Source organism: Rhyacophila brunnea, unplaced genomic scaffold, assembly GCF_057557595.1.
Source record: "Rhyacophila brunnea isolate RB1 unplaced genomic scaffold, BYU_Rbru_1.0 scaffold_17, whole genome shotgun sequence".
In the NCBI taxonomy this organism is placed as follows: Eukaryota; Metazoa; Arthropoda; class Insecta; order Trichoptera; family Rhyacophilidae; genus Rhyacophila; species Rhyacophila brunnea.
The window spans coordinates 1,931,523-1,953,902 of record NW_028232827.1 but is presented as its reverse complement, the minus strand read 5'-3'; the positions used below and the strand labels follow the sequence as shown (position 1 = coordinate 1,953,902).

The 22,380-nt window shown below is 30.9% G+C and overlaps 1 protein-coding gene across 34 annotated transcripts in view; it reads left to right on the top strand.

Moving 5' to 3' along the window:
* Positions 1 to 22,102, top strand: part of br (broad-complex core protein) — an 87,183-nt gene extending 65,081 nt beyond the window's left edge. For 7 of the 34 annotated variants that reach the window (XM_085944389.1, XM_085944390.1, XM_085944394.1 and 4 more), the window contains 2 exons: positions 2,740 to 2,790; positions 8,268 to 9,965. In XM_085944389.1, the coding sequence (XP_085800515.1) occupies positions 2,740 to 2,790; positions 8,268 to 8,554 (338 nt within the window). In that variant the 3' untranslated portion in view covers positions 8,555 to 9,965. Of the gene's footprint in view, positions 1 to 2,739; positions 2,791 to 5,692; positions 6,384 to 8,267; positions 9,966 to 18,546; positions 18,885 to 20,880 lie in introns of those variants that run through there. The other 27 variants (XM_085944380.1, XM_085944381.1, XM_085944378.1 and 24 more) reach the window with 8 other exon arrangements.
* The last annotated feature ends 278 nt before the right edge of the window (positions 22,103 to 22,380 follow it).

Genomic DNA, 22,380 nt, shown 5'->3' with positions numbered 1-22,380 from the left:
TTTATAGAGAAAAACATATTATGATATAAAATTTAGCATGGTACAATTAAAAACACTTTAATACCAAAAAATGAAAAATGTTCAGAACATTAAAATATTTCATTACAAAATTTTGTCCATCTGTGTGTTTCGTTACATACTAAATTGCATTTATAGCCAACTTAGAAATTAAAATTCCAATTCAAATGATTCATATCTGTGAAGCCATTTCATTTGAAATTGACTCCACAAAGTTTTTCACGATGAATGTCATTCACTGAATGCATTGGCTATACGCACGCACATTAAAAAAAATGTGGGAACGTGATCCAGGCATGGGATTTGTACTCGCGGTTAATGTGAACCGGATATCAAACCATCGGGAAAATTTTACAGCAGAATTTTTCACATGAAAAGAAGGAATTAAAATTTTAAATAATTATCAAATATATTAGCGATAGAAAAGCAAGAAAACAATCATCTATTGATTAGTATGAAAATTTTTACAAGAAAATTAATCGCACAGATAAACTAACCCCCCCCCCCCCCCACACCGCTGTAAATTGGCTTTGGAATGTAATATAATATTCTCATCCCGTACCTGAGGGTTTTGCGCACAAGTTCCAGTTGGTCCTATCTAAATAGGACCAACTCTGTGTATAACAATCCCTTATAATCTCGGGATAAAATTTTATGGATCAGGCAAGATCACAGAATGGACATAGCCGATATAAGAACAGATGTTACCATATCTTTTGAAATAGACTATTTTTATGGTTGTACCTACATAAAAGTGGAAATAAGTAATTTCCACATACTATTTGTAACAAATATTTCATTGTAAATAATATTATCATGTCATTGTATTATGGTTACGCTGCTGTTGGGAAAATAACATTTGTAAAAAAACATATCTGTGTAAATAGTTGTGTAAAATTATTTGGAAAAATAGTGTACATTTATTACAACATAATATTAATATGCTGCATTGCAAGAATTCTTTACAAAATATTACAGTTCCAATTATTGTATGTTTGCATAACTTAAATACATCATTTACTATTTTCTAATTCATAGCAATATTGAATTTTCAAAATACTATAATGACTGTCAGATAAAAATGCATTGCCTACTAAAAATCCATTACCAAACAAAAATTATTTTCAAAAATGGAATAATAAAACCATAAACACTCCTAATAAACAATAATCTATTGTGGAGGGTGGATTGTTTATGGATTATTTATTATTGTTTATGTTCTGCAGTTGTCAAATTATTATGCAAAGGAATATTAATGGAGTTTAAAATAATAATTATGTGTATACTCTTTTTCCAAAATAAATACATCTTTGATACTATACGTTGTTAATGGTTGAAATGTGAAAATTATTTCACGTGGGATAAAGTCAAAGTCTTCCATCCATGTTCGAATAATTTTACTCCCACATTTGATATACTTAATAAGTAAATTATACTAACTAAAGGTAGTATTTTTTATTAATAATTATTTTCTCTGTCTAATATTTAGGCGAGTAGTCGGTAGTTACTTATTTTCTTACTCATGCGCTATCCTATCCTAGAAACTGACCGTAGATATTTAAATATTCTCATTTAAAGCTTATAAGATGTTTGTCGATGTTGTTCATAGGCTAAAAAGTCACCACCAGGCCAATGATCCTTGCTAAATCATACATTATCGAATTTAGTACCTACCTATGTCGAATGAAGCATTATTGTACCGAAAACAGATATTATTTTATTTTTATTAAATATTATTATCTCAGGAGAACGATTGAATTTGTTTTAAATATTACATTAACCCTTAAATGCATGGTGTCGCATTTTTGCATTTGCTGTGAATGAAATTTTGTTTAAAAACTCGCAATTCTCTAAAGTAGACAAAGTTGTGCTTACAAAATACTGCAAACTGTAAATTTAATTGGTAAAAAAGTGGTACCTATAAATATTATTAATCGATAAAATTCTAATATTTTATTTTATTTTAAATTAACAGTGTCACCTATGAATAAAAACTATAACTATTTTGTAATGACACTTGGTCCATTGTAGGGAACTGCAAGTTTTTCAATAATATTTCATTCTCAAAAAAATATAATGACTTGTATAGTTTCTCGTCGAATGGTAACAATGTGCTTTTAAGGGATTAATAATAGAAATTGAATTTAATTCAAACGTAATCAGTTATTGAACAGTTTAAAAAGTGTATAACCTTTTAAAACAGATTTCTTTGATAAATAGGAATGGTACTGAACTTACTGTAAACGAATATTTATTAAAGAATATTTTATAATAAATACTAATAAATATAACTGCTCAAGCTGGAGAAAGATCCATTATTAAAATATTATTATATTTTAAATTGTCTTATTAAATAAATTTCTCAATGTACTATTTTATTTAACGTCATTGTTGTCGTTTTTTTTTGATGCAACGTATTTAATAAAAATCTGAATAAATTCTAATTGATGGGAGTTTTGTAATATTCCGTAGGAATCTGTTTTAGTGAACCGGAATTACCCTTCAACAATTTCCTTTAAAATAGCACAAAATCCAAATCAATTATAATTTAACTGTAATTTCCATCGAGCACCCACCTTAGTCATTAGTATATTAAATCAATACCTATGTTGTGTTGCCACTGTCAGTTCGCGCGGGACATAATATAAGTATGAGCAAACATTGGCAATCGAATGAAGGTCCTCCATGGGCTACGAAGTAATTTCTGAACTTTATGCTTAGGTCTAGGCAGTGGGGCTTTGACTCCCGATGGTTTGGCTGGCACATCTCAAGGTGAGTGACCACCCTCGCGCATTAGCTTCCCCACTCTGTCTCTATATAATATATATATTTCACAAATATATATTTATCTATATAAATATATTATACAAATCTCAGATAGGATATTATACATAGCGTCTCATATCATCATGTCACGCAGATCCTTACCCTTGCAGTCAAATCACTGTGTCATTCACTGTCCCATTTTTCTTATAATGTTATAATAATGTTTCCAAAATGGTGGGTCACATTGTGAACAGCTGACTTATATGTCAAAATCTTGAAGGCTTTAAATTTATTAAATATTTGATACTAACATGGTTTTGGTTACTTCTATTAGTGTAAATACAATATAATAACTATTTAACACATAATGGTCTTCTGAAGATACTGTCAATTTCATTATTTTATCAATATTAGACAATTTATAATTATTTTCACCATTATAAATTACCTATTTCAAAATTAGGTATGTCAACTTCATCAATTTGATTATAAATGTGAGATTTTCGAATACAATGCTAAAATAATTACATTATTATAACAGTTATAAGAAAAATGTATGCATGCTTGCGCATATTGTTTCTGTCATAGCTTTCTTAATGATACTGTGATGTAAAAATTACACCCTTCAAACTTTATAGCTGTTTACTTTCATCTTAGATTTTTGCATCTTTATAATATAATATCTCATACAAAAAAAAAAAAACAATATTATTTTCAAATTCGGTGATTGTACCATTAACCTTGTAATGCACGATTATAATTATTTAAAGCTTTTTAAAACAATATACTTTACGGCTGTCCAGTTTAGAGAAGTTACTTCTAATAATCTGTAAATAATATACTACCTATCGATCTGTAAATAATATTTAAAAACAAAAATAACACATTTAGGGAAATATTATCATACATCTACCTACTTCTAAAGTTATTATTGCCACATGGGTGAAGCATTTTTTTTAACTTACTATTAAAAAATTGATTGATACTATCTTTTTATTTCGTCAAAAGTTAACAATGAAACTATGTTGACTTAAATAAAAAGTAGATAGAATCAACCAAGATTTATGTTCTATGTTGACTGTTTTTCACGTATGCCTGTATGTGGTCGTTACAATGGAAAAAAAATACATAGATTCAAATTGTACTTTGTGTTCAATTATTGTTCTTTTGATATTGACTGTTTGTCGTTGTCCACGTAATCGTTATCGTAATAAATATTTCGTAATTCGTAATTTGTAACAATTTATTACCATTACAGTATATTTTGTCTATATAAAAATGGTTAATATTGAGAGACGTGTACAAAATATCTCTCGATGCTAAAAAAAAATGAATTTTTTAAAATTTAACGTAGAAAATATTTAAATAATTATTATTTTTTTTCCTCTCTTGTGATCGGATAGTGTTGGTATTTTCTGTAATATTTATTTCGGAGTGCTAGCTTGTTTGTAACTTCCATTGAATGTTATTTATTTTTTTCTTCAAAGCATTAAAAAATCATTTAAAACAAAATTTTTACCCAACCGCATACTCTGTCCATTTCCCGTGACCCCAAGACCCCGTATTATTTTTGACTGCACATATTATTATAATACATAATATGTTATTTTTTTAATTTTTTGGGAAAAATTCTTTCGGGAATATTATTATTATATTATTATATTTTGGAAGTATTTATTTCTCTTTTCTTTTACAACACCTGTATTATAATAAATCACTATAATCTACATATTCTTAATATTCATACACCCATTTCAACTATTGGCATTTTTATATGAACGAGTGCTTTTTAATTAAAAAAATATTAAAGATGCTTTTAACGCAGATTTCTTGACTACCTCAGGACTGAAAAATAGTTGTGATTCTAATAATCTATTGTGTGAAAATATGAATTGTTTAATGTCTCTTTCATTCCTTCGTATTTTGTCAACACGACATTTATAAGTGAATTAATTTTTATTTTATTAGGTACATACAGACAATTACTCGTTTATAAATAAGTATCCTATAACATTCTAGATAAAATTTATCTTACATGAGATTTCAAACATTATATCAAATTTATAGTTTAACTGTATAAAGAACATAATAAGTATATTATTTTTATATAACTTTTTATTATGTATAATAATATATTGTAAAAATGGAATACAAAATCAACATCATTTTATAAAATTGAAGTAAAGTAAAATCAGAAAAGTTAAAAATGTTATCTACTTATAAGTTTTTGGTGTCAGAACAAAAGAAATGTGACGAAGAATCAGAGATTGTCAACTGAATTTTCCCAAACGACTATGCCATATTCTGAATTAATAAACTATGGCGGAATTTTGTTGTAAATGTAAGTGGCATTCATTTTATTGAATAAATTTAGTAATATTTAACAAAATGACTTATCTTTGATGTTTGTAATGATCAATCATACACTAATTTGAAAGAGTATGCATTTGTTCTTTAAATTGCCTTGTTTGAAAGAAATGAAGCCAAATTAAAGACAGCCTCAAAAGAGCTATCACTCTGCACATATTTTGTACGTAACATAGAAATTAAGAAGGTGTCGGTGGAGCCGTCTCGCACGGGACATTATTAATATTAGAAGTAACAATATTATTTATTATTAGTTTAACCGAAAAATTGTAACGAAAGCATGAAAGTTTTTCCATTCGGCTAACGCTAAAAAATGAATAACAAACTGTGGAATCGTGGTCAGGGAATGCGCTATCGCTAGAATGTTTTGAGACGAAGGAGCGCGGATATGGAGACGCGGGGGGGTGGCGGTGCTTTTTAATAAATAAGACATCAGCGCGGAGGAGGCGACGGTCGCTCCGACGCCCGGAGAATGAGTGAACCGACGGGCCGAGAGAGGATAAGAGCGGAGGCGAGCTAAACCTGTGGTTGTGTCCGCCAGGTGGTGCCGGGCCCGACGAATACCGATGCGAGCCCTGCAATAAGAGCCTGTCGTCGCTGACCCGCCTCAAGAGGCACATCCAGAATGTGCACATGCGCCCCTCGCGAGAGCCCGTCTGCAACATCTGCCGGCGCGTCTACTCCAGCCTCAACAGCCTGCGAAACCACAAGAGCATCTATCACCGCAAGCAGCCGCAGCCGCCGCCCCCCCCTGCGGCTCACCCTCACCCCCTAAACCCCCACGCGCCCCACACTGCGCCTTTCTTCCCTATCAACTGACGGGGAACTCTGGCTTTGTCCATGAGCAGACAGCCCCGACAGCCGATGCGTCAAATTTATAGAATTGATCGAAAATGTGCGCAATCTATCATTGGAATCAATCAATAACTGAAAGAGTCCCTTGGACAGTCACTTTGATTTCAAATTATTTAAGCATTGGGCAAATATGTATGGCATAAAGAATAGTACAATATAATATTGATAATTATTAAATCAATAATCAATGAAAATAACATATCGCTTTAATTCCAGATTTTTAATGACGGTTAGATTAATCGTTGAGAGATTTAATATACTAATTTCATATTATAATCGAGACGAATTCAAATTAAAGAATTGTCGACTCCGAATAGATTAGCATGGCCATGATAACTTTGAGTCTCATATTTCACAATATAAGGTTCAGACAATATAAAAAAAATCATTTTAACAAAATTGTCACATCAGAGGTTATAAAACTTCTACGACGACACAGAAATAAAATAAATCTTATCAGTTTTCAAATGGATAGCGGGAAATTTTCGATCAATTCGTATTTTTTTTTTTTACAAAATCCTATCTCACCGTCAAACGTTGCCCGTAGTTTTTAAAAAAATAAAACTATTGTGATCATCAAACGCTATGAAGATTCCATCTTTTAGATTTTTCACTTGTTATATTATATAAAGGAAAGTTTCAAAATATATATTTTCTACAAATTAAATACAATATAGGTGAATATTTTTTTAATACTGTGGATAATAAAAACATAACAATAATATTGTTACAATTAAGAACACATTTAGATGTGAAACAATTTTATATCCTCTCCTGTATTTTCATGATAACTATGTATACAAATTGTGCATGAGTAAATATTATATTTATTTTTATAGTTGTTGTATACCAGCTTTTATAATAATATAACTATATATTAAAATCTATTATTTCAGCAAACTGAATTTGACATGCTTTTAAAACATTGTATGTACAAAATTATAATATAGGAATGTTGTTATTATATTATGTAATGGCGTCGGAACCAATTGGGACATGAAAAACCACACCCTATGTTAAAAATGATACCGACCGCAAAGCGCGCATTAGTCGACACAGGCAAACGATAAATTCGGATTATTAATTAAATAAAACCAGAGAAAATTATTTGTTTTAAAAAAAGTCAATTTCGATATTATCATCATTCCTTTTCCCAGGTCGTATATTTTGTTTTTTAAGTTGGCAACACTGTGCCAATTGGTTCCGTTTTTTTGGGACCTGTTGGATAATACTTTACCGCTGCTTCTTTTATTTTTTTTGTCTCCGTTGCTATCGGCAGAGGGACGCACAATTAAAAGGGGCACTCCCTGGTTATATACTGGTGTTGGAACTTCATTATCTAGTTTGATTGTTTTTTTTTTTTATTTTCTCCGAATACTATAATTTGTACTTTCCTGGGATATGGATGAAATAAGACTTTTGAAATAATTTTCTCTTTTGAACTATTGACACGATTATCGTTATGATAATCCCAAAGATATAATATCAATTATGGTCATACCCATATAAACTGAATCACAATTAATAATAATAAAATATTTATATATATTTAAAGCATTTTATTACTATCAAAACGGCATTTGAATCTTTGATCTTTCATCTTTGAAACATTGATATTCAAAGTTTATAAACTAAGCCAGCCTTTTTTTTATAATATTAGCTATCCTGATTAAATTCACTAAACATAAAGATAATTAAGGAATTAAGTTTCTTTAATTTTCATTATTTTATTTGATAATAAATTTCATGTGCATATTAAGATTTATTCATTAAAAATTAGTTTGACATACCACATGTTTTTTGACATCCATGTTGAATGAAATGTCACATTTTAAATTAAGAATCTAGTGAATTTAAATATTTAAAACAAATGAATCTTCACTAGATTTAAAACAAATTATTTTAAAGTCGTCTACAGACATAACTGCATACTTGAGAGTTATAATAATTGTGCAAGAAAATTGTACAAATATGCTGCTTATGTATGCGGTTACATTTGTAGCCGGCTTTTCTCAGACATTATAATATGTCACTTTTGGAATCCACAGTCATAACACATGTTTTTTGTCATCCATGTTGAATGAAATGTCTCAAAATTCAAATTTAGGAACAATCTTCAGATATTAGATGTTACTTTTGAATTTAGAATGCATAGTGCAGATGCGAAATTCGAATTGATAGTAATAAAATGCAGAGCAGAGAGTATTTAGAGTGTTTTGATGTGCGTAAACTAATGCGTAGCTTTGTGGTTGGGTCCCCAGTGGGTCCGCTGGGGTCGGGTCACCGCTGCGAAGTGTGCGGCAAGCTGCTGTCCACGCGCCTCACGCTCAAGCGTCACACGGAGCAGCAGCATCTGCAGCCTCTGCACTCCGCCCGCTGTGGTCTCTGCAACAAGGTCTTCCGCACCCTCAACTCCCTCAACAATCACAAAAGCATCTACCACCGCCGCCAGAAAGGCGCGCCCTTCACCCCCCCGGACATTAAAATGCCCCCACCTCATCACCTCGACAGCGTGTTCTTCAAGTTCAAAGATCAATTCAACGCATGAATGGCGTAACCGACCAACGTATTCACAATTGGGAGAGTTATGCATTCATAGGTCAAGCGACACTTTCTCGATAGTGCTTAATAATTCAAAACGCAACATTCATTAATATTTTGCCTGCTTCAATATTTCAGATTTTAGTTGAACGTTTCTACTAGTAAATCCGATAACTTCTTTTTTGGATATGCGTTTGACCTAACAATGCATAAACCAGACCGATTAATCCGCTGTACGTGCACGTACCAGAATAATTATGCACTAGTTAAACCACTCAATGTACATTATTAGTAAAAAATATTATTTCAATATTTACTGATAGATTCAGCATTTCAAACATATTAATCATAATTTCCTAACAACTCTAAAATGGAGCACGTAAAACTCTATAGTTAAGGTCGTCTGTAGTCAGGCCGCGTCACTAAATTGCGAGTTCCGGTGGTAGAGCTAGTTATTGTTAATTTTCGAATGCAATCATCATTCATCAGATACATCATTATTAAGAATATTTAAACCACAAATCCAAAAATCGAGTAGATATGTAACAAATGATTTAATGCGTTGTATTAGTAGAGTAATCCAAAAATGAAGGAGAAACACCACAGTACAATCTTATCTAAACGCTTGATACAACAAATATAAAAAAAGAAACTACATTTTGTATGAAATATTTAAAAATAATTTCTGAAAATTTTTAGAAAATTGAGGACTTAATAGCATTGCTATCACGTAAAATAGTAATTTATTGCTCTAGGAAATTTAAATGATTTATAATTTTATTATATCACTTAGCTATGGTTGCTATGGTAATAAACAAATAAGCTCAACACTAGATTCTCCATAATATGGTTTTTTTCTTTAAGATTCTGGCCACACTGAACCGATTGGTTAATGGTTTGTTTTATACAACAAATACATTGAAACAGATACAGAAATATCCGATGCAAAAATAAGGATACAAAAGAGTATGTAGTTGTATATACTGAATGTACATACGTCCACGCATCGTGGAAAATAGTAGAAAAACAAGATTTTTTTATTTCAGTAACTCGCAGCAATTTGTTCTATCATATCCGGAACTGAATTAACGGTTATATTTAAATATTGTCATTACTCCAAAATATGACACAAATCATCCATTTCCTTACATAATTATTGGTTTAAATTACTTACCCAATAATCTCATAGTATTTATAGGTGTCGCAATGTGAATGATAAATCAATTCTCATTGCTACGAGCAAGGTTAACATTAAACAATCTCTTATTGAGTCCACAACACTGCAATGTAGTCAGACCCATAATATAATACTCATTGGACACATTTTTTACATACAAAATATCTTGTAGGTTTTTATCGCAAGTGCATAATTATTCTAGGTTATTATTTATTTTATTCAAAACAAATATAAAATTATCGAAGTCAAACTAAAAAAAATGTGTTTCATGACTTTCAGTGAAAATTATAATCTATTTATGAAATAACTATTAGCTACTGACAAAACTAACATGATCAATTCAACATACCTATTATGTAAAACGTTTCCGACATTTTGCATACCTATATATTATATTACTATGTAATGTGAATTTTATTTTAAATCTGAATTTTATTCTAAATCTGAATTTAGAATTTATTTTATATACTTTGTTATGTTTTGTACCATAATCTTCCATCAAATTCTGAGTATAGTGCAATTATTATTGATTATGAAAGAACGTTAATTTAATAAGCATTCTAAATTACCAAAACGTCACCTCAACACTATAGCTAGATTGAAATATAAATTTATGGCCAAATGCAGAGATGTCGATGTTAAGTTAGCCTTAATTAAGACATTCTAATAATAATATTAATAAACACGTCGCTTGTTTTTCTCACTTCCACTAAGTCGGCGGCGTTAGGTTAAGTGTTGTTTAAGTCCATTTATTTATGACTATGCATTTGGCCCTTTGAGGTCATTCATAATTTAATATTATAATAGCACTTTTTACGGGGGGGGGGGGGTTGATATAACGTGTTGATTCTCTAACAACATTATACCTACTGATAATGATCATTTTTAATTTTGTTTTTATGTAGGGGGGGTTGAAAAATATGACTTAATTTAGACAGGGGGTAAAAGATTTTGTGACCAAGTGGACGACCTCTGGATTGCTGGATTGAACTAGGTCTCCTGTGACTTCATTGTGGTAATTTTCATTTATCTTGTAAATGTGACAAAGTAAACGACAACAAGATATTATCTCAAAATAGTGACTGTAGACATCTGATATGTAAAATTTTGAGAATCAATCAATATTACATGTTACAAACACTATCTACTTTTTTCATAGCCTTCCATGAACGGTTGGCTCCCATTGAGTTATGAATTAATTATCTACTGATTCCACTATTCAAAGTTAGAGATAATGTATCAAATTCTTTTATCTTCTCAAACACGGCATAAATCTTGATGTAGCATTGAGGTGACAATATAAATATCGATAGTTCAAAAAATATTAATACAATTACGGTGTAAAGGGAGTGATGGATTCTGATATAGAGATTTCAGATTGGTTTGAAATTTTACTCTCTGTGCCGCCAGGTTTCTCATGTACTGGATAATCAAAACCTTTAAAATGTAAAAAAAATACCAAAAAATAACCAAGAGTATATTTTTAAATTCATTGTCATTTTCAGAAATTTTATAACCTGACTTATTGTATAAATTATTTATTAGACCAGAATAAAATTAATTTTTATGGAATAAAGCTAACGACACGGCTATCACTGTGGCCAAGAGTTTAGGTGCATCTATCGCCGGATAGGACGGAAGAAGAATTTTGATGGAAGATAATTAATTATGATTTATACTAAAATATTATTATTTAATGTAATGTTTTTACACCCAGCTATTTTCGTACAAAATTATATTTATTACGCTAGGAGTATTAAAGATTATTCCCGAGCTATATTGATCTCTATTAGAAATTCTTTTTTGGTAACATTAGATTTATTTACAAATTTAGCTATCAAAATTATTTTATTATTACGATAAGGTTTCATAGCTATTATGATATAATCATAAGTATATAAATAATATTTTATTAACGATTACTTGGTAAAAAAAAATACTAGAGGCTTTTAAAGGATAAGCTTGCATTTTGTGGGCGCATTTATGGTGCAAAGTTGATTTTTAATTTAATCTTTATAATGATAATAATATTATGAAAAGAGTAATTAATTGTACATTAAAATATCTATATTGTTATAAAAAGTCCTTATTAAATATAGTCGTCATTCATAAATTGAGAAAAGTTAATCTAAAACACTGTAGAAAATATATATAATTTCTATTCAAAGAATTTAGAACTATATATTGTATTCCTCAGATTATAAATTGACAGCTCTCGGCATTTTTTAAAAATCATGTAAATGTTTAATTACACTAGCATAATCGCAGACCCATCCAGATTCAATGATCGGTTTGAGCAATTACGCATAACGATTTAGATTCCAACTCGATCGTATTCACGCTTGATTTGATCAGTTCATAATAAACGCTCAATTGCTTGTGTTAACAATTATAAGTAAACCAAAAGATATTTATTAGTCAGCTTGGTCGAATGCAGAGATGTTATAATTAAATTAGCCTAAATAATTTAAGTTTTCACCGACACCAAACAGTGAAACACTTGAAAAATACATGTAGTTTCAGCTGTCAAAATAGACAAGCATATCGCACACTAAATTCCAGCAAATTTAGCATTGTATTTTGTTTATTCGTATGCTAGATAAAATTAAAAACAAAATTTTATGCAGATTCCAACAGGTCACTTACATTTCTCAATTTTGCAACTATTTATTGCTGTTGACACTCACAAAATTTCAGCTACCTGGCATTAAGTATGACAATGCATCTGGCCTGTAGAAATTTAGGGAGCATAGACCAGCACGAGAATATCTTCACTTTACCTGACAGACAAGAAAATTAACCCTAGTTCAAAAGTAGATTCCTTCTTTATCGAACCCGCAATAAAATCTTTAAAAAAATGGATAGATGTCATTATATTATAATATGTTTTTCATTTTGATATCATGTAAAGAAACTGGGATAGAATATTATACCTACAATGAATAATTATCATATCTTATTGGGATCTGTCAATTTATAACACGAGGATGAAATCTTATTACTCCAGGATATAAGATACATAACTCAACTGTATTAATAATAATTCTAGGCTTCTCCTATGTTATTGATAGCACTGAGAAAAAAATAGCCTTTGAAAACTATTGCAAGAAGGCAATTTAATTAGTTTTAGGTTAGTATATAATTTTGATGATTTGCGCAACGCAACTAGCTGTTACGAAATTTACTTTTGATTCACGATTATTGAAATGTTTCTTTGTAATAATTATATGTATGTCCGGTATGTGATCATAAAATGTTTATTATTGTGTTAATGACATTAAAATGTGGCTTGCATAGATGTCAACAAATTACTTATATATTATTATCCTACAAGGATGACATTCCGCTTAAAGCATTTTCCTATACGATGCAAAACTGTGACAAGAACGCAATCACAGCATTGGTAACATAGTTTTGATCTTTATTTACGTTTACCTCACCGTTAAGGATTGTGACTCCTTTTAATTATCCTAGTTATGTCTCTCACAACAACCCCTGGATTCCACCATCCGCAGAACTGAAAGTATTGATCAACTGTCATGTAAATGAACTCCCACTTGGTTTTCAAATTATTGTTTACCTTTCTGGCAATCTAGAACTCTTTTGAAACATATTTTAGAGCCGATTTTTCATTTTCATTTCATGAGGACTCGAATGTCTAAATATGATTACCCCACAATGGAGAAGTACCTGTTTCTGACTGAACCCACGGTTGTAGGCTCGAAGCCTGTATAATAACAAAATATTTCATATTGGTTTTCAATTTCTATTTGATCCAGTGCAAAGATCCAATCGGTTGGCAGAATAGCTAACAACCACCCAAAAAAATCTGTCAATATGACCTCCGCTCTGTATAGACCTATATGCTCTGATTAAGATTGAATATGGATATTAAATTTATCTAATATCCAGGTTTCTGAGATGATATGAGCCGACTTTACAAGTTCTTAACATGTTTTAATACATTCAAAAGTAGAGAATTTTTGTCATGATTTGCAAACTTGCTCTCTCTTACTTGTTCAACGTTAGAAAAGTTGGGCGCCCTTCAAAGTTGTGCAAGGAGATGTTCCAATAGCAACCGTAACCTGGGTTGGCATGCACTAGGACTAGAGTGTGCATGATTCTTCGTCTGATGACCCTTACTTTAACTGTAATACATTTCAAATTTATTCACCAAATCTATATCAAAGTTCTATGGCCAGTTACTCAACTGCCACTTGATAATAAAAAACTATTACCCATATACCCAATCAAATACTGTGGTAATTTGAATTCGGAATCTTCTAAATACACTTCAATTTTTGTTACAACTGTTGTAACACGTTAAAACTTTAGTTCCATCATTCTTGAACGTTACTGTGTGCGTGTCACTCGATCGCGTTGGTTAAAGGAATGCTTAATTATTATTATTATTATTATTACTTAGCTATAAGTACATCATTTGTTAAAAATATATTATATATGATTACAATTTATTAAGATTTGTTGTTAAGGACATTTTACGTTTTAATTTGATGGTAATGGGTTAGTAATTATAGATAATCTTTTTTTTTAATATCCCTATTCTTTAAACAATTTTATTGATTGAATACTCCTTAAGACTGTTTCTGTGACCTGTTTTTTTTATCTTTTTTAATGAAATTTTTATAAAATTGTTTAAAAATACCTAATATATTTTATCATTCTTTGATTTTTATCCTTGTTCTTTGTCTCTCGTTATTGTATTAATATTATTTTTATTGACAAAGATTACTTCTTTTGACCGTATAATTTATTTTATTTATTCTTGACAACTTAAATTCCTTCTTTATTTCGTGTACCTAATATAAAAAAAAATATTAATAAATTATTTACTTATGAAATAATTAGATTTTAATTGAGATTTTTATATTAAAATAATATATTATCTTTTTCTGGGCATCGTGTCGCTTTACTTGTTTACAAAGATTATTTCAAATCACACTCAAGCAAGTGGGTAAAATAAATTTAATTAAACTTATTTAAATACGACATTTACACATGCGTAGATTTATTATCATGACAAAAAAACACATATTAATGTGACAGTATTTTAACGTTCACGACGACGTAAGAAGTCTTCTAATTTTTATTGCCACGAAAGTTAAATGTATATTACATATTGATGACAATAAATCCATGCGTGTGTAAAAAGTCTCTTTTGAAATAAATGTCAACTCAACTTTTGTAACATCAATGTAAAATAATATTTATTTTTCTAAATATTAATATATTTTAGTAAATAAGAAGTAAATAAATAATTCATGTAATTCAATTAGCGAAGTAATCATCTCGTTATGTATTGTTTTCTACAATGACATATTGATACATAGAAGCATTGACCTAAATATAAATCAAGTTACTTTCAACTCCATTTTAACAATTAATTCATAAACCAATTAATATCTTCTTTATTTCTAATTCATATGACAGCAACACTGTAAAGCATGTACCTATGTATAATTATTAATTTTATAAAATCTTTTTAATTTTCCACAGAATGCACTTTCTTTTTTGGTCTTTCATCCCGATTTAATTTTGTGAAGATTTTTCATTTTTAAGCGCAGTAAATATTGGCTTTAATTTTATTGATATAATATACCTAATAATGTATTCACAGGTTATATAATATATATTATAATATTTTATGTTTTGTCTCGTGTAATTTTCTAAATAATTGTCATTTTATCTTTATAATATACATACTCGCAACATTACATAACTAATAATTTCAAATGGACTACACATAATCAAGACAAAAAAATGTTTATATTATTCTATGTAACTACATTCTACTTTGTTTATTTCAAAATTTATTTTTTCTAATCTTCAAAATATAACAAACGTTTTTTCAAAATTATTGCAACCCATTTCATGAAAAATAATGTATTTAAAAATTGTTTAAAAAAAATTTAGGTGATAGATCTAGTTTTTATTGATAAAAAAAAATCTCTATAACGTAAATGATTACTGACTGTCACAAATTTACTTTATTTTGGCATTAGAAAATATGTATACAATACATATTGCGTAGTAAACTAATACTTTATTCAAAATTATTATGTTTTTTTTTACGACTTAAACATTTAATGGACTGATATAGTGTAATTTATATAGGAAACTGAATGTTTCTTTAGGTAGGTAATCAAAAACATTTGCTATTATATAATAAAGGACAAATTATAATTATTATATTGATTATTATGAAAAACGATGGAAAAAAACAATGATTATAAAAGAACATCAATAAAGGAAATTAAAGTATCAAAATGATTGTTATTGTTAATAAATAATATATTATATTTTTTGAGAGTTTACAGATTTTTAGCCGACCTATATTTACCTATAGACATTTTTATTTTTAACACGAAGTACCAAATTTTACATCTACAGACAATCTATGTTGACACGGTCTAAGTAACGCTTTTATTGATAATGCATAGATGATGAACCCTGCAATAATGTGCCAAGTGACAAGACGGGGGGTCCCACTAATTGACACTTAGAGCATTAATATTTTAATGCCGTGGATTATTTCAATTCTGAGCGGAAACGGTAAGTAAATAATTGAAATTAATTTCAACAGATTAATATATTTATAATTGGTGTCAATAAATTTTGAAAAGTTGACTTTTTAAACGTTTTGTTAGTTGCCTCATTATTGCGGAAAACATTATATCACCTATGGATTAATAAAATGCTTTTTTTTTCATTAAAAATAAAGAATACTTTCCAATATATACATATATTATATTATTTTCACATTATATTATATTCTAGTTATATATGGAAACAACTAAAAGTTTCAAGGTTTTGAGTCAATGATGCCATTCGATGTAGAAAGTTCTTTTCAATACATAACAAAAACAAGTTAAATTATCTTTAAATATTTCAAAAAATCAAATATCTGGAATTAATCATCAATTCAATTCTATACGGAAATTTATGGAAAAAACTTAAACATATTTTCTTTACAAATCCAGTTTTTTTAATTTTATTTCCCTATTGAACTATTTATTTCAAGTGTCAATTATATACCTAATAGGTGAATACATAAGAATGTTTTAATAAAAATATTTAAAAACAGTTATAATTTTTGGTGTAAGCACTTATATACAGAATTATTTGAGTAAAATATAATTTATTTTGGTTAATTTTTACACAAAGTACACATATTAAAATTTTATTTGATTTATAATACTATAATAATATATTAAATTTAATACATTCATTATGTACACATTTTTTATAAATAATAAAAACTACAAATTTTATTATTATTGAAAATGTAGTAAAGATAATAATTCTGGGTCAATCTTTTATTAGAGAGTCAATATTATCCATAGCATAGAAGGCATGCAGTCGTTGTTCATTTAATGTGTGTCATTAATTTAAATCATGTATCGATATTTTAGTTGATTAAACAATTATTATTTTTTTTTTATAAAAATGCATGAATTATTGTCTAATGTTCAATCATAAGTAGTAAATAGAATCCAGCCCTGTTATATATTTTATTTCATCTATGTTTTATGACTAAATGTTATTTTTTACATCTCGTGTAATAATTATTTGCATTTTTTTATGATAATTTTTTTTTATTATTACATATAAACATAGAAAGTTTCTTTTTTTTTAAAAGAACCATTGTTTTATTTATTCATCCGTTTATACGTTTGTTCATCCGTTTTGATATTTTGAACAGCATCGATTTCAGTTACCGGCGAGAGCCGTTCTGTTATGTTATTTGTAAAATTATTTATTAGTCCTGGGTGTAAATTAGTTTACATGGTGCTCTACCGCATTATGGATCAATTCTATCATCGCTTTCATAATGCCACTTCATTTTCCTTTAATATTAGTCATGTTCGCCGCTTTTCCACAATCATCATTGTAGAATTTTGAACACACACACGTGCAAGCCGACGAGAATGAAATGGTCTTTTCATCATACCCATACAATTATATATTCTTATATACCCACATCTTTTTAATTACCTTTCATAACTTATCTAGATTTTTTAACAAAATTATTCATTGAATCTTGCCAACTATTTGTACATAAATATTATATAGGACTTTACTGATGCAGATATATATTGGTGACTCTAAAATAAAATATTTAGTTATGATAAATTTAAAATTACATTATTATAATATTATATTCACCAAATTTCAAATATAAACAGATAAAGGTGCCGAAAGTTTAATAAGTTTGATTTCGAAGACACTTTTACAGATTTTGTGAAATATAATTTAGCAAAAGTTTACGACATATTCACTTCTGCGTCATTATTTCGATATATTTTCGTAGCGAGATCTGTAAAGGTTGCTTCGTAAATAGATTAATTATTCAGGGCTCTATGATGACTTTAATAGGTAAAATAACCTGTAATGTCACAGTTATAATATAAATGATGACCTCTCTGGGTGAAAACAGTTAAATTGTTTGACGAGGTCCCGGGTTCGAATCCCGGACGGGTCGACAATTTCATATGCTGACACATATGCGATGGATCCGAGAAATGAGTGTTTCGTATTTTGTCCCTCTCCCTCCAATGTCACACTTCCTGAATAGAAGTCGAATCAATCGTTTAAAGTTCCACTGAGATACCTTCAGATTGTGATGGTTTCTTTGCTCCGTGCAGGAGCGGACACGTTGAAAAAAGAAAATAATGTTGTGAGAGATATTTAGTATTAAATTTGAAGATTGATTTGGTGTGAATTAGCGAAGGCGAGTTATGAGTTAAGATTGTGTGTGACGTCGGGGCATTGTTGGGGTATTTTCCGTTGTCTGCTTGCAGGCAAGAAATTGTTTTCGTGCCAGCTGTGCGGTAAAGTGCTGTGCTCGAAGGCTTCCCTGAAGCGGCACATAGCGGACAAGCACGCCGAGCGCCAGGAGGAGTATAGGTGCGCCATCTGCGAGAGGGTCTACTGCTCGCGCAATTCCTTAATGACGCACATCTATACGTACCACAAGTCCAGACCGGGGGAGCTGGACATCAAGTTTTTTTAGTGATCACCTCGGACGGACATCTGCGTTATCGGTGCGGCAAAAAAGGAAACGCCGGTTCCGTAACGCCACCTATCCGCAGCCAATTAACGCAGCACTGAAGGTTAGACACGTTTTTTTAGAGCTTTTTTCCACCAATTAGAGATAAAAAGTTCCAGCTCTCGGATACCAAAAGTCGTAATCGGCTCTCTCGAAGGTACCAGGAGCGCTGTCCAACCGGTATTACGATGTATTTCATCAACTATTCAGGGAAATATTATTATTATGAAAAATGAACCTTTGACATCATTCTTTTGAGCATTTCGAACACTCAGGACTGTCCATTCTCTACCGTTTTACTTTTTTTATTTACCCACACTTTATTTGCCATCGCTTTACAGATGTTTATTTTACAACAATTTTTATTTTGATTATTGATTATTATCATTTAGGCGCACTTCCGAAGCGACTTTTTTTTATTTATTTTATTATTTATTACGAATATATTGTATCTTTGAAGTGAACCGTTTATTTTTGACACATAGGTTTCATTATTTTCGATGTGCTTCTCCATCCTGTGTCCCTTCCAAACGAGATTACTGTTGAATGTTGCTTGCCGCATGCTTCTTTCATTTTGTAAACATGTCACTGTCGTTCCCTTTTCGTGAAAGTGCTGGTTGTGTAGTTTACAATGACATTATTTTTATCATATCGGCTTAATGTCTAGTTATTGTTAAATGTCATCTCTGGTATACCAATAATTGACTAAGCTTAATAATTGACACCACCGTTGCTCGGATATCGCAGACATATTATTTGAAAATTTAAAACCGCGTCCGTCCACAAAACGGACCCCGCGTCATCGCTGCGTTTAAATTTTCAATGCGTCCGAGTATATTGAAAACCGAGACGATTTTGAAATATTAATCGACGTTCTTTAGCATTTTCAGAAAATGATAGCTCACCGGAAAGTCCTCCGCCCCGATCCATTTCATCTTTAAACGAGTCCGGGACAGAACTTCATTCATAATAAAAAATCAACAATTTATTGAATAACAGGCTGCGACAACGTCATAATTTACATTTTTGACACAAAAATGTTCTACATTACTCCCCTACATAATTTTTTTATCTAAAGTTAACTACCTGGCAATGAAAAGGTAAAACCAAAATTAAATATTTCAAGTATAATCGATGTAAATGCAACTTATAAATTTACTTAACATTTATAAAAAAATACATGTTACTAATTAATGTATTGATGTACAGAGAGTAGTTGTCTGTAAACTAATCAAGATTTTAGCTAATATTTCCACCATTTTCATTGGTCAAATACATGACAACGGCTATAACATCTTTTTTGTACAAGAGAAATAAAAACCTTTCTAAAGCCTCAATTACATTGAGCTTCTTTACGAGCTGTGTGTTGGCGAATTTTATAATAATATGCCTGTAAAGTCGCCCAGTGTAATCATCGAACAAGCTAACATGTTCGATGATTACACTGGGCGACTTTACAGGCATATTATAAATTCGCCAACAAACAGCTCGTAAAGAAGTTTAATGTAATTGATGCTTAACTAAGGAGGTTAAAAAAAATTTCACTGCACTGCATAAAACGTACATTAAATTTTGACTTCCCTGCACTCTAGTGATGTAAAGCCTCATCTGTTGCAAACCGCTCCAAACCAATGGGCTGATACTTCATTGGCTACGTACCGCCTAATACCATAGGCCAAGTAAAGAACAGCCCCGATTGCTTTATGGAACGTCAAAAACTATGTATGTATTAAATCTATGCAAACTTAGCTCAAAGCCAATCCTATAATTATACTAAATCAACGCTTTGAACGATTATAATGTAGTAAAAAATGATCAATGTAATCAAATTTATGCATTCAGATTAAGTTGAGGTTGCATCGATTATTTGTACCTACGTGAACTGCCAAAAAAGTTGGATTACTAAAGGGATTCCTGAATGTTTAAAATGTTGTCGCGACCTGCTATTCAACCGATAATGACACGATGCAAAGACCGTGAAACCCTGTAGATTTTTATTTTCCATTGTCCTTTAAAGCGCTCTAATGAGGATTAACTGAGTGGTATTGAAACTAATGTGGGCGTCCGGGGCGCGGTGGATTTGCAGGTGGGGGTCTGCGCATGCCGCCGCCCACTTCCGGGGGCATAAACGAGCCGCAGGAGTGCCCGTACTGCCGGCGCACCTTCTCCTGCTACTACTCCCTGAAGCGTCACTTCCAGGACAAGCACGAGCAGTCGGACACGCTGTACGTGTGCGAGTTCTGCCACCGCCGCTACCGCACCAAGAACTCGCTCACCACGCACAAGAGCCTGCAGCACCGCGGCTCCAGCGGCATGCTCAAGCGTCTGCTCAAGACGTCCGCCCTGCAGAGTGCCCTCGCGCCGCCGCCGCACCATCTGTTCGACCTGGCGGCCGGCGACCCCTCCTCGCCTCACCCGCCCGGCGCCGGCGTCCAATGACTGCAGCTCGCTTAGCGCCAGTGGATCGCCGCCTGCGCGTGGATCGCCCCGCCGCGCAATTAACCGACCCCCTTTTTTGCCCGGTTTCATTTTGCCCCGACCGCTTTCGTTCGCGGACTGCTCGAACAACGCGTCACGCGAGTGATTACGGTGACGAGATTAAAAAAAATCGCTCTTCGAGTAATCGCCGATGTGACGTTAAGTGCGCCACGTCCGCAGCAGTAAGATTTGATAATAGAAAATATGATATCCTTTAAAAAAAAAAAAAACGGACAGATAATATATCAAAAAAGGAGTGTTACCCCGGGGATATCATTTCAGTCGAATAAAGGAAAGGAAAAGTTAACGTAAACGTAATATAGACTTTTTAATAAGATCGCGATGTAACAAAAATTAATTTCTTCTTTATTCGTATAAATAACAACTTAAATGATAGTTATCAAATCTTTAAAATAATAAATCGACCCAAAATCACTGCCAATGTATTCTTATCGATGTAAGACTACGTGTTAAGCTGCGGCCGCGTCCGTCGAGCGGGCGCCTCTCCGCCCTTTTACGACAAGACCGTAAAATGAAGTACGGCGCTGAAAGATAATTTCATAATGACATAAAATATACGATAAAATATGTAATATTATTATGATTAATCTCAGAAATCAATAGTACAAATGAAATTTCTTAATGAATAAATAATGAGTCGAAAACTATTTTTGCTAAATCCGTAGTAACATTTTTTGTAATAAAAAGATAACTTACGAGAGCTACCTCTGTTAATATACTATTAAGGTCAATAAAACAGTTTGACATGTTCATCAGATGCTATTAAACGTTACATAAACAATAATTCTATCTCAATAAATGCTCAATTCAAAAGTTATACTATTTTGCATATCATTTGTAACAATTAATCAATAGAATTCTGATAACAATTTTCTCTACATAATTTAATAAAATATTAATAATAAACATTTTTTTTTGTTAAATTTCAATTTAAATTATTCGTTAGTTTGCAATTTATCTCCGTAAACAATTGACTATTTAATTCTGTAACATATTATTATAATCATTAAAAATACAAGATGTTAAGGCTCTGTTACATTTGTAAAGTAAATATCACACTTCCATAATGATTATGGACATATTACGA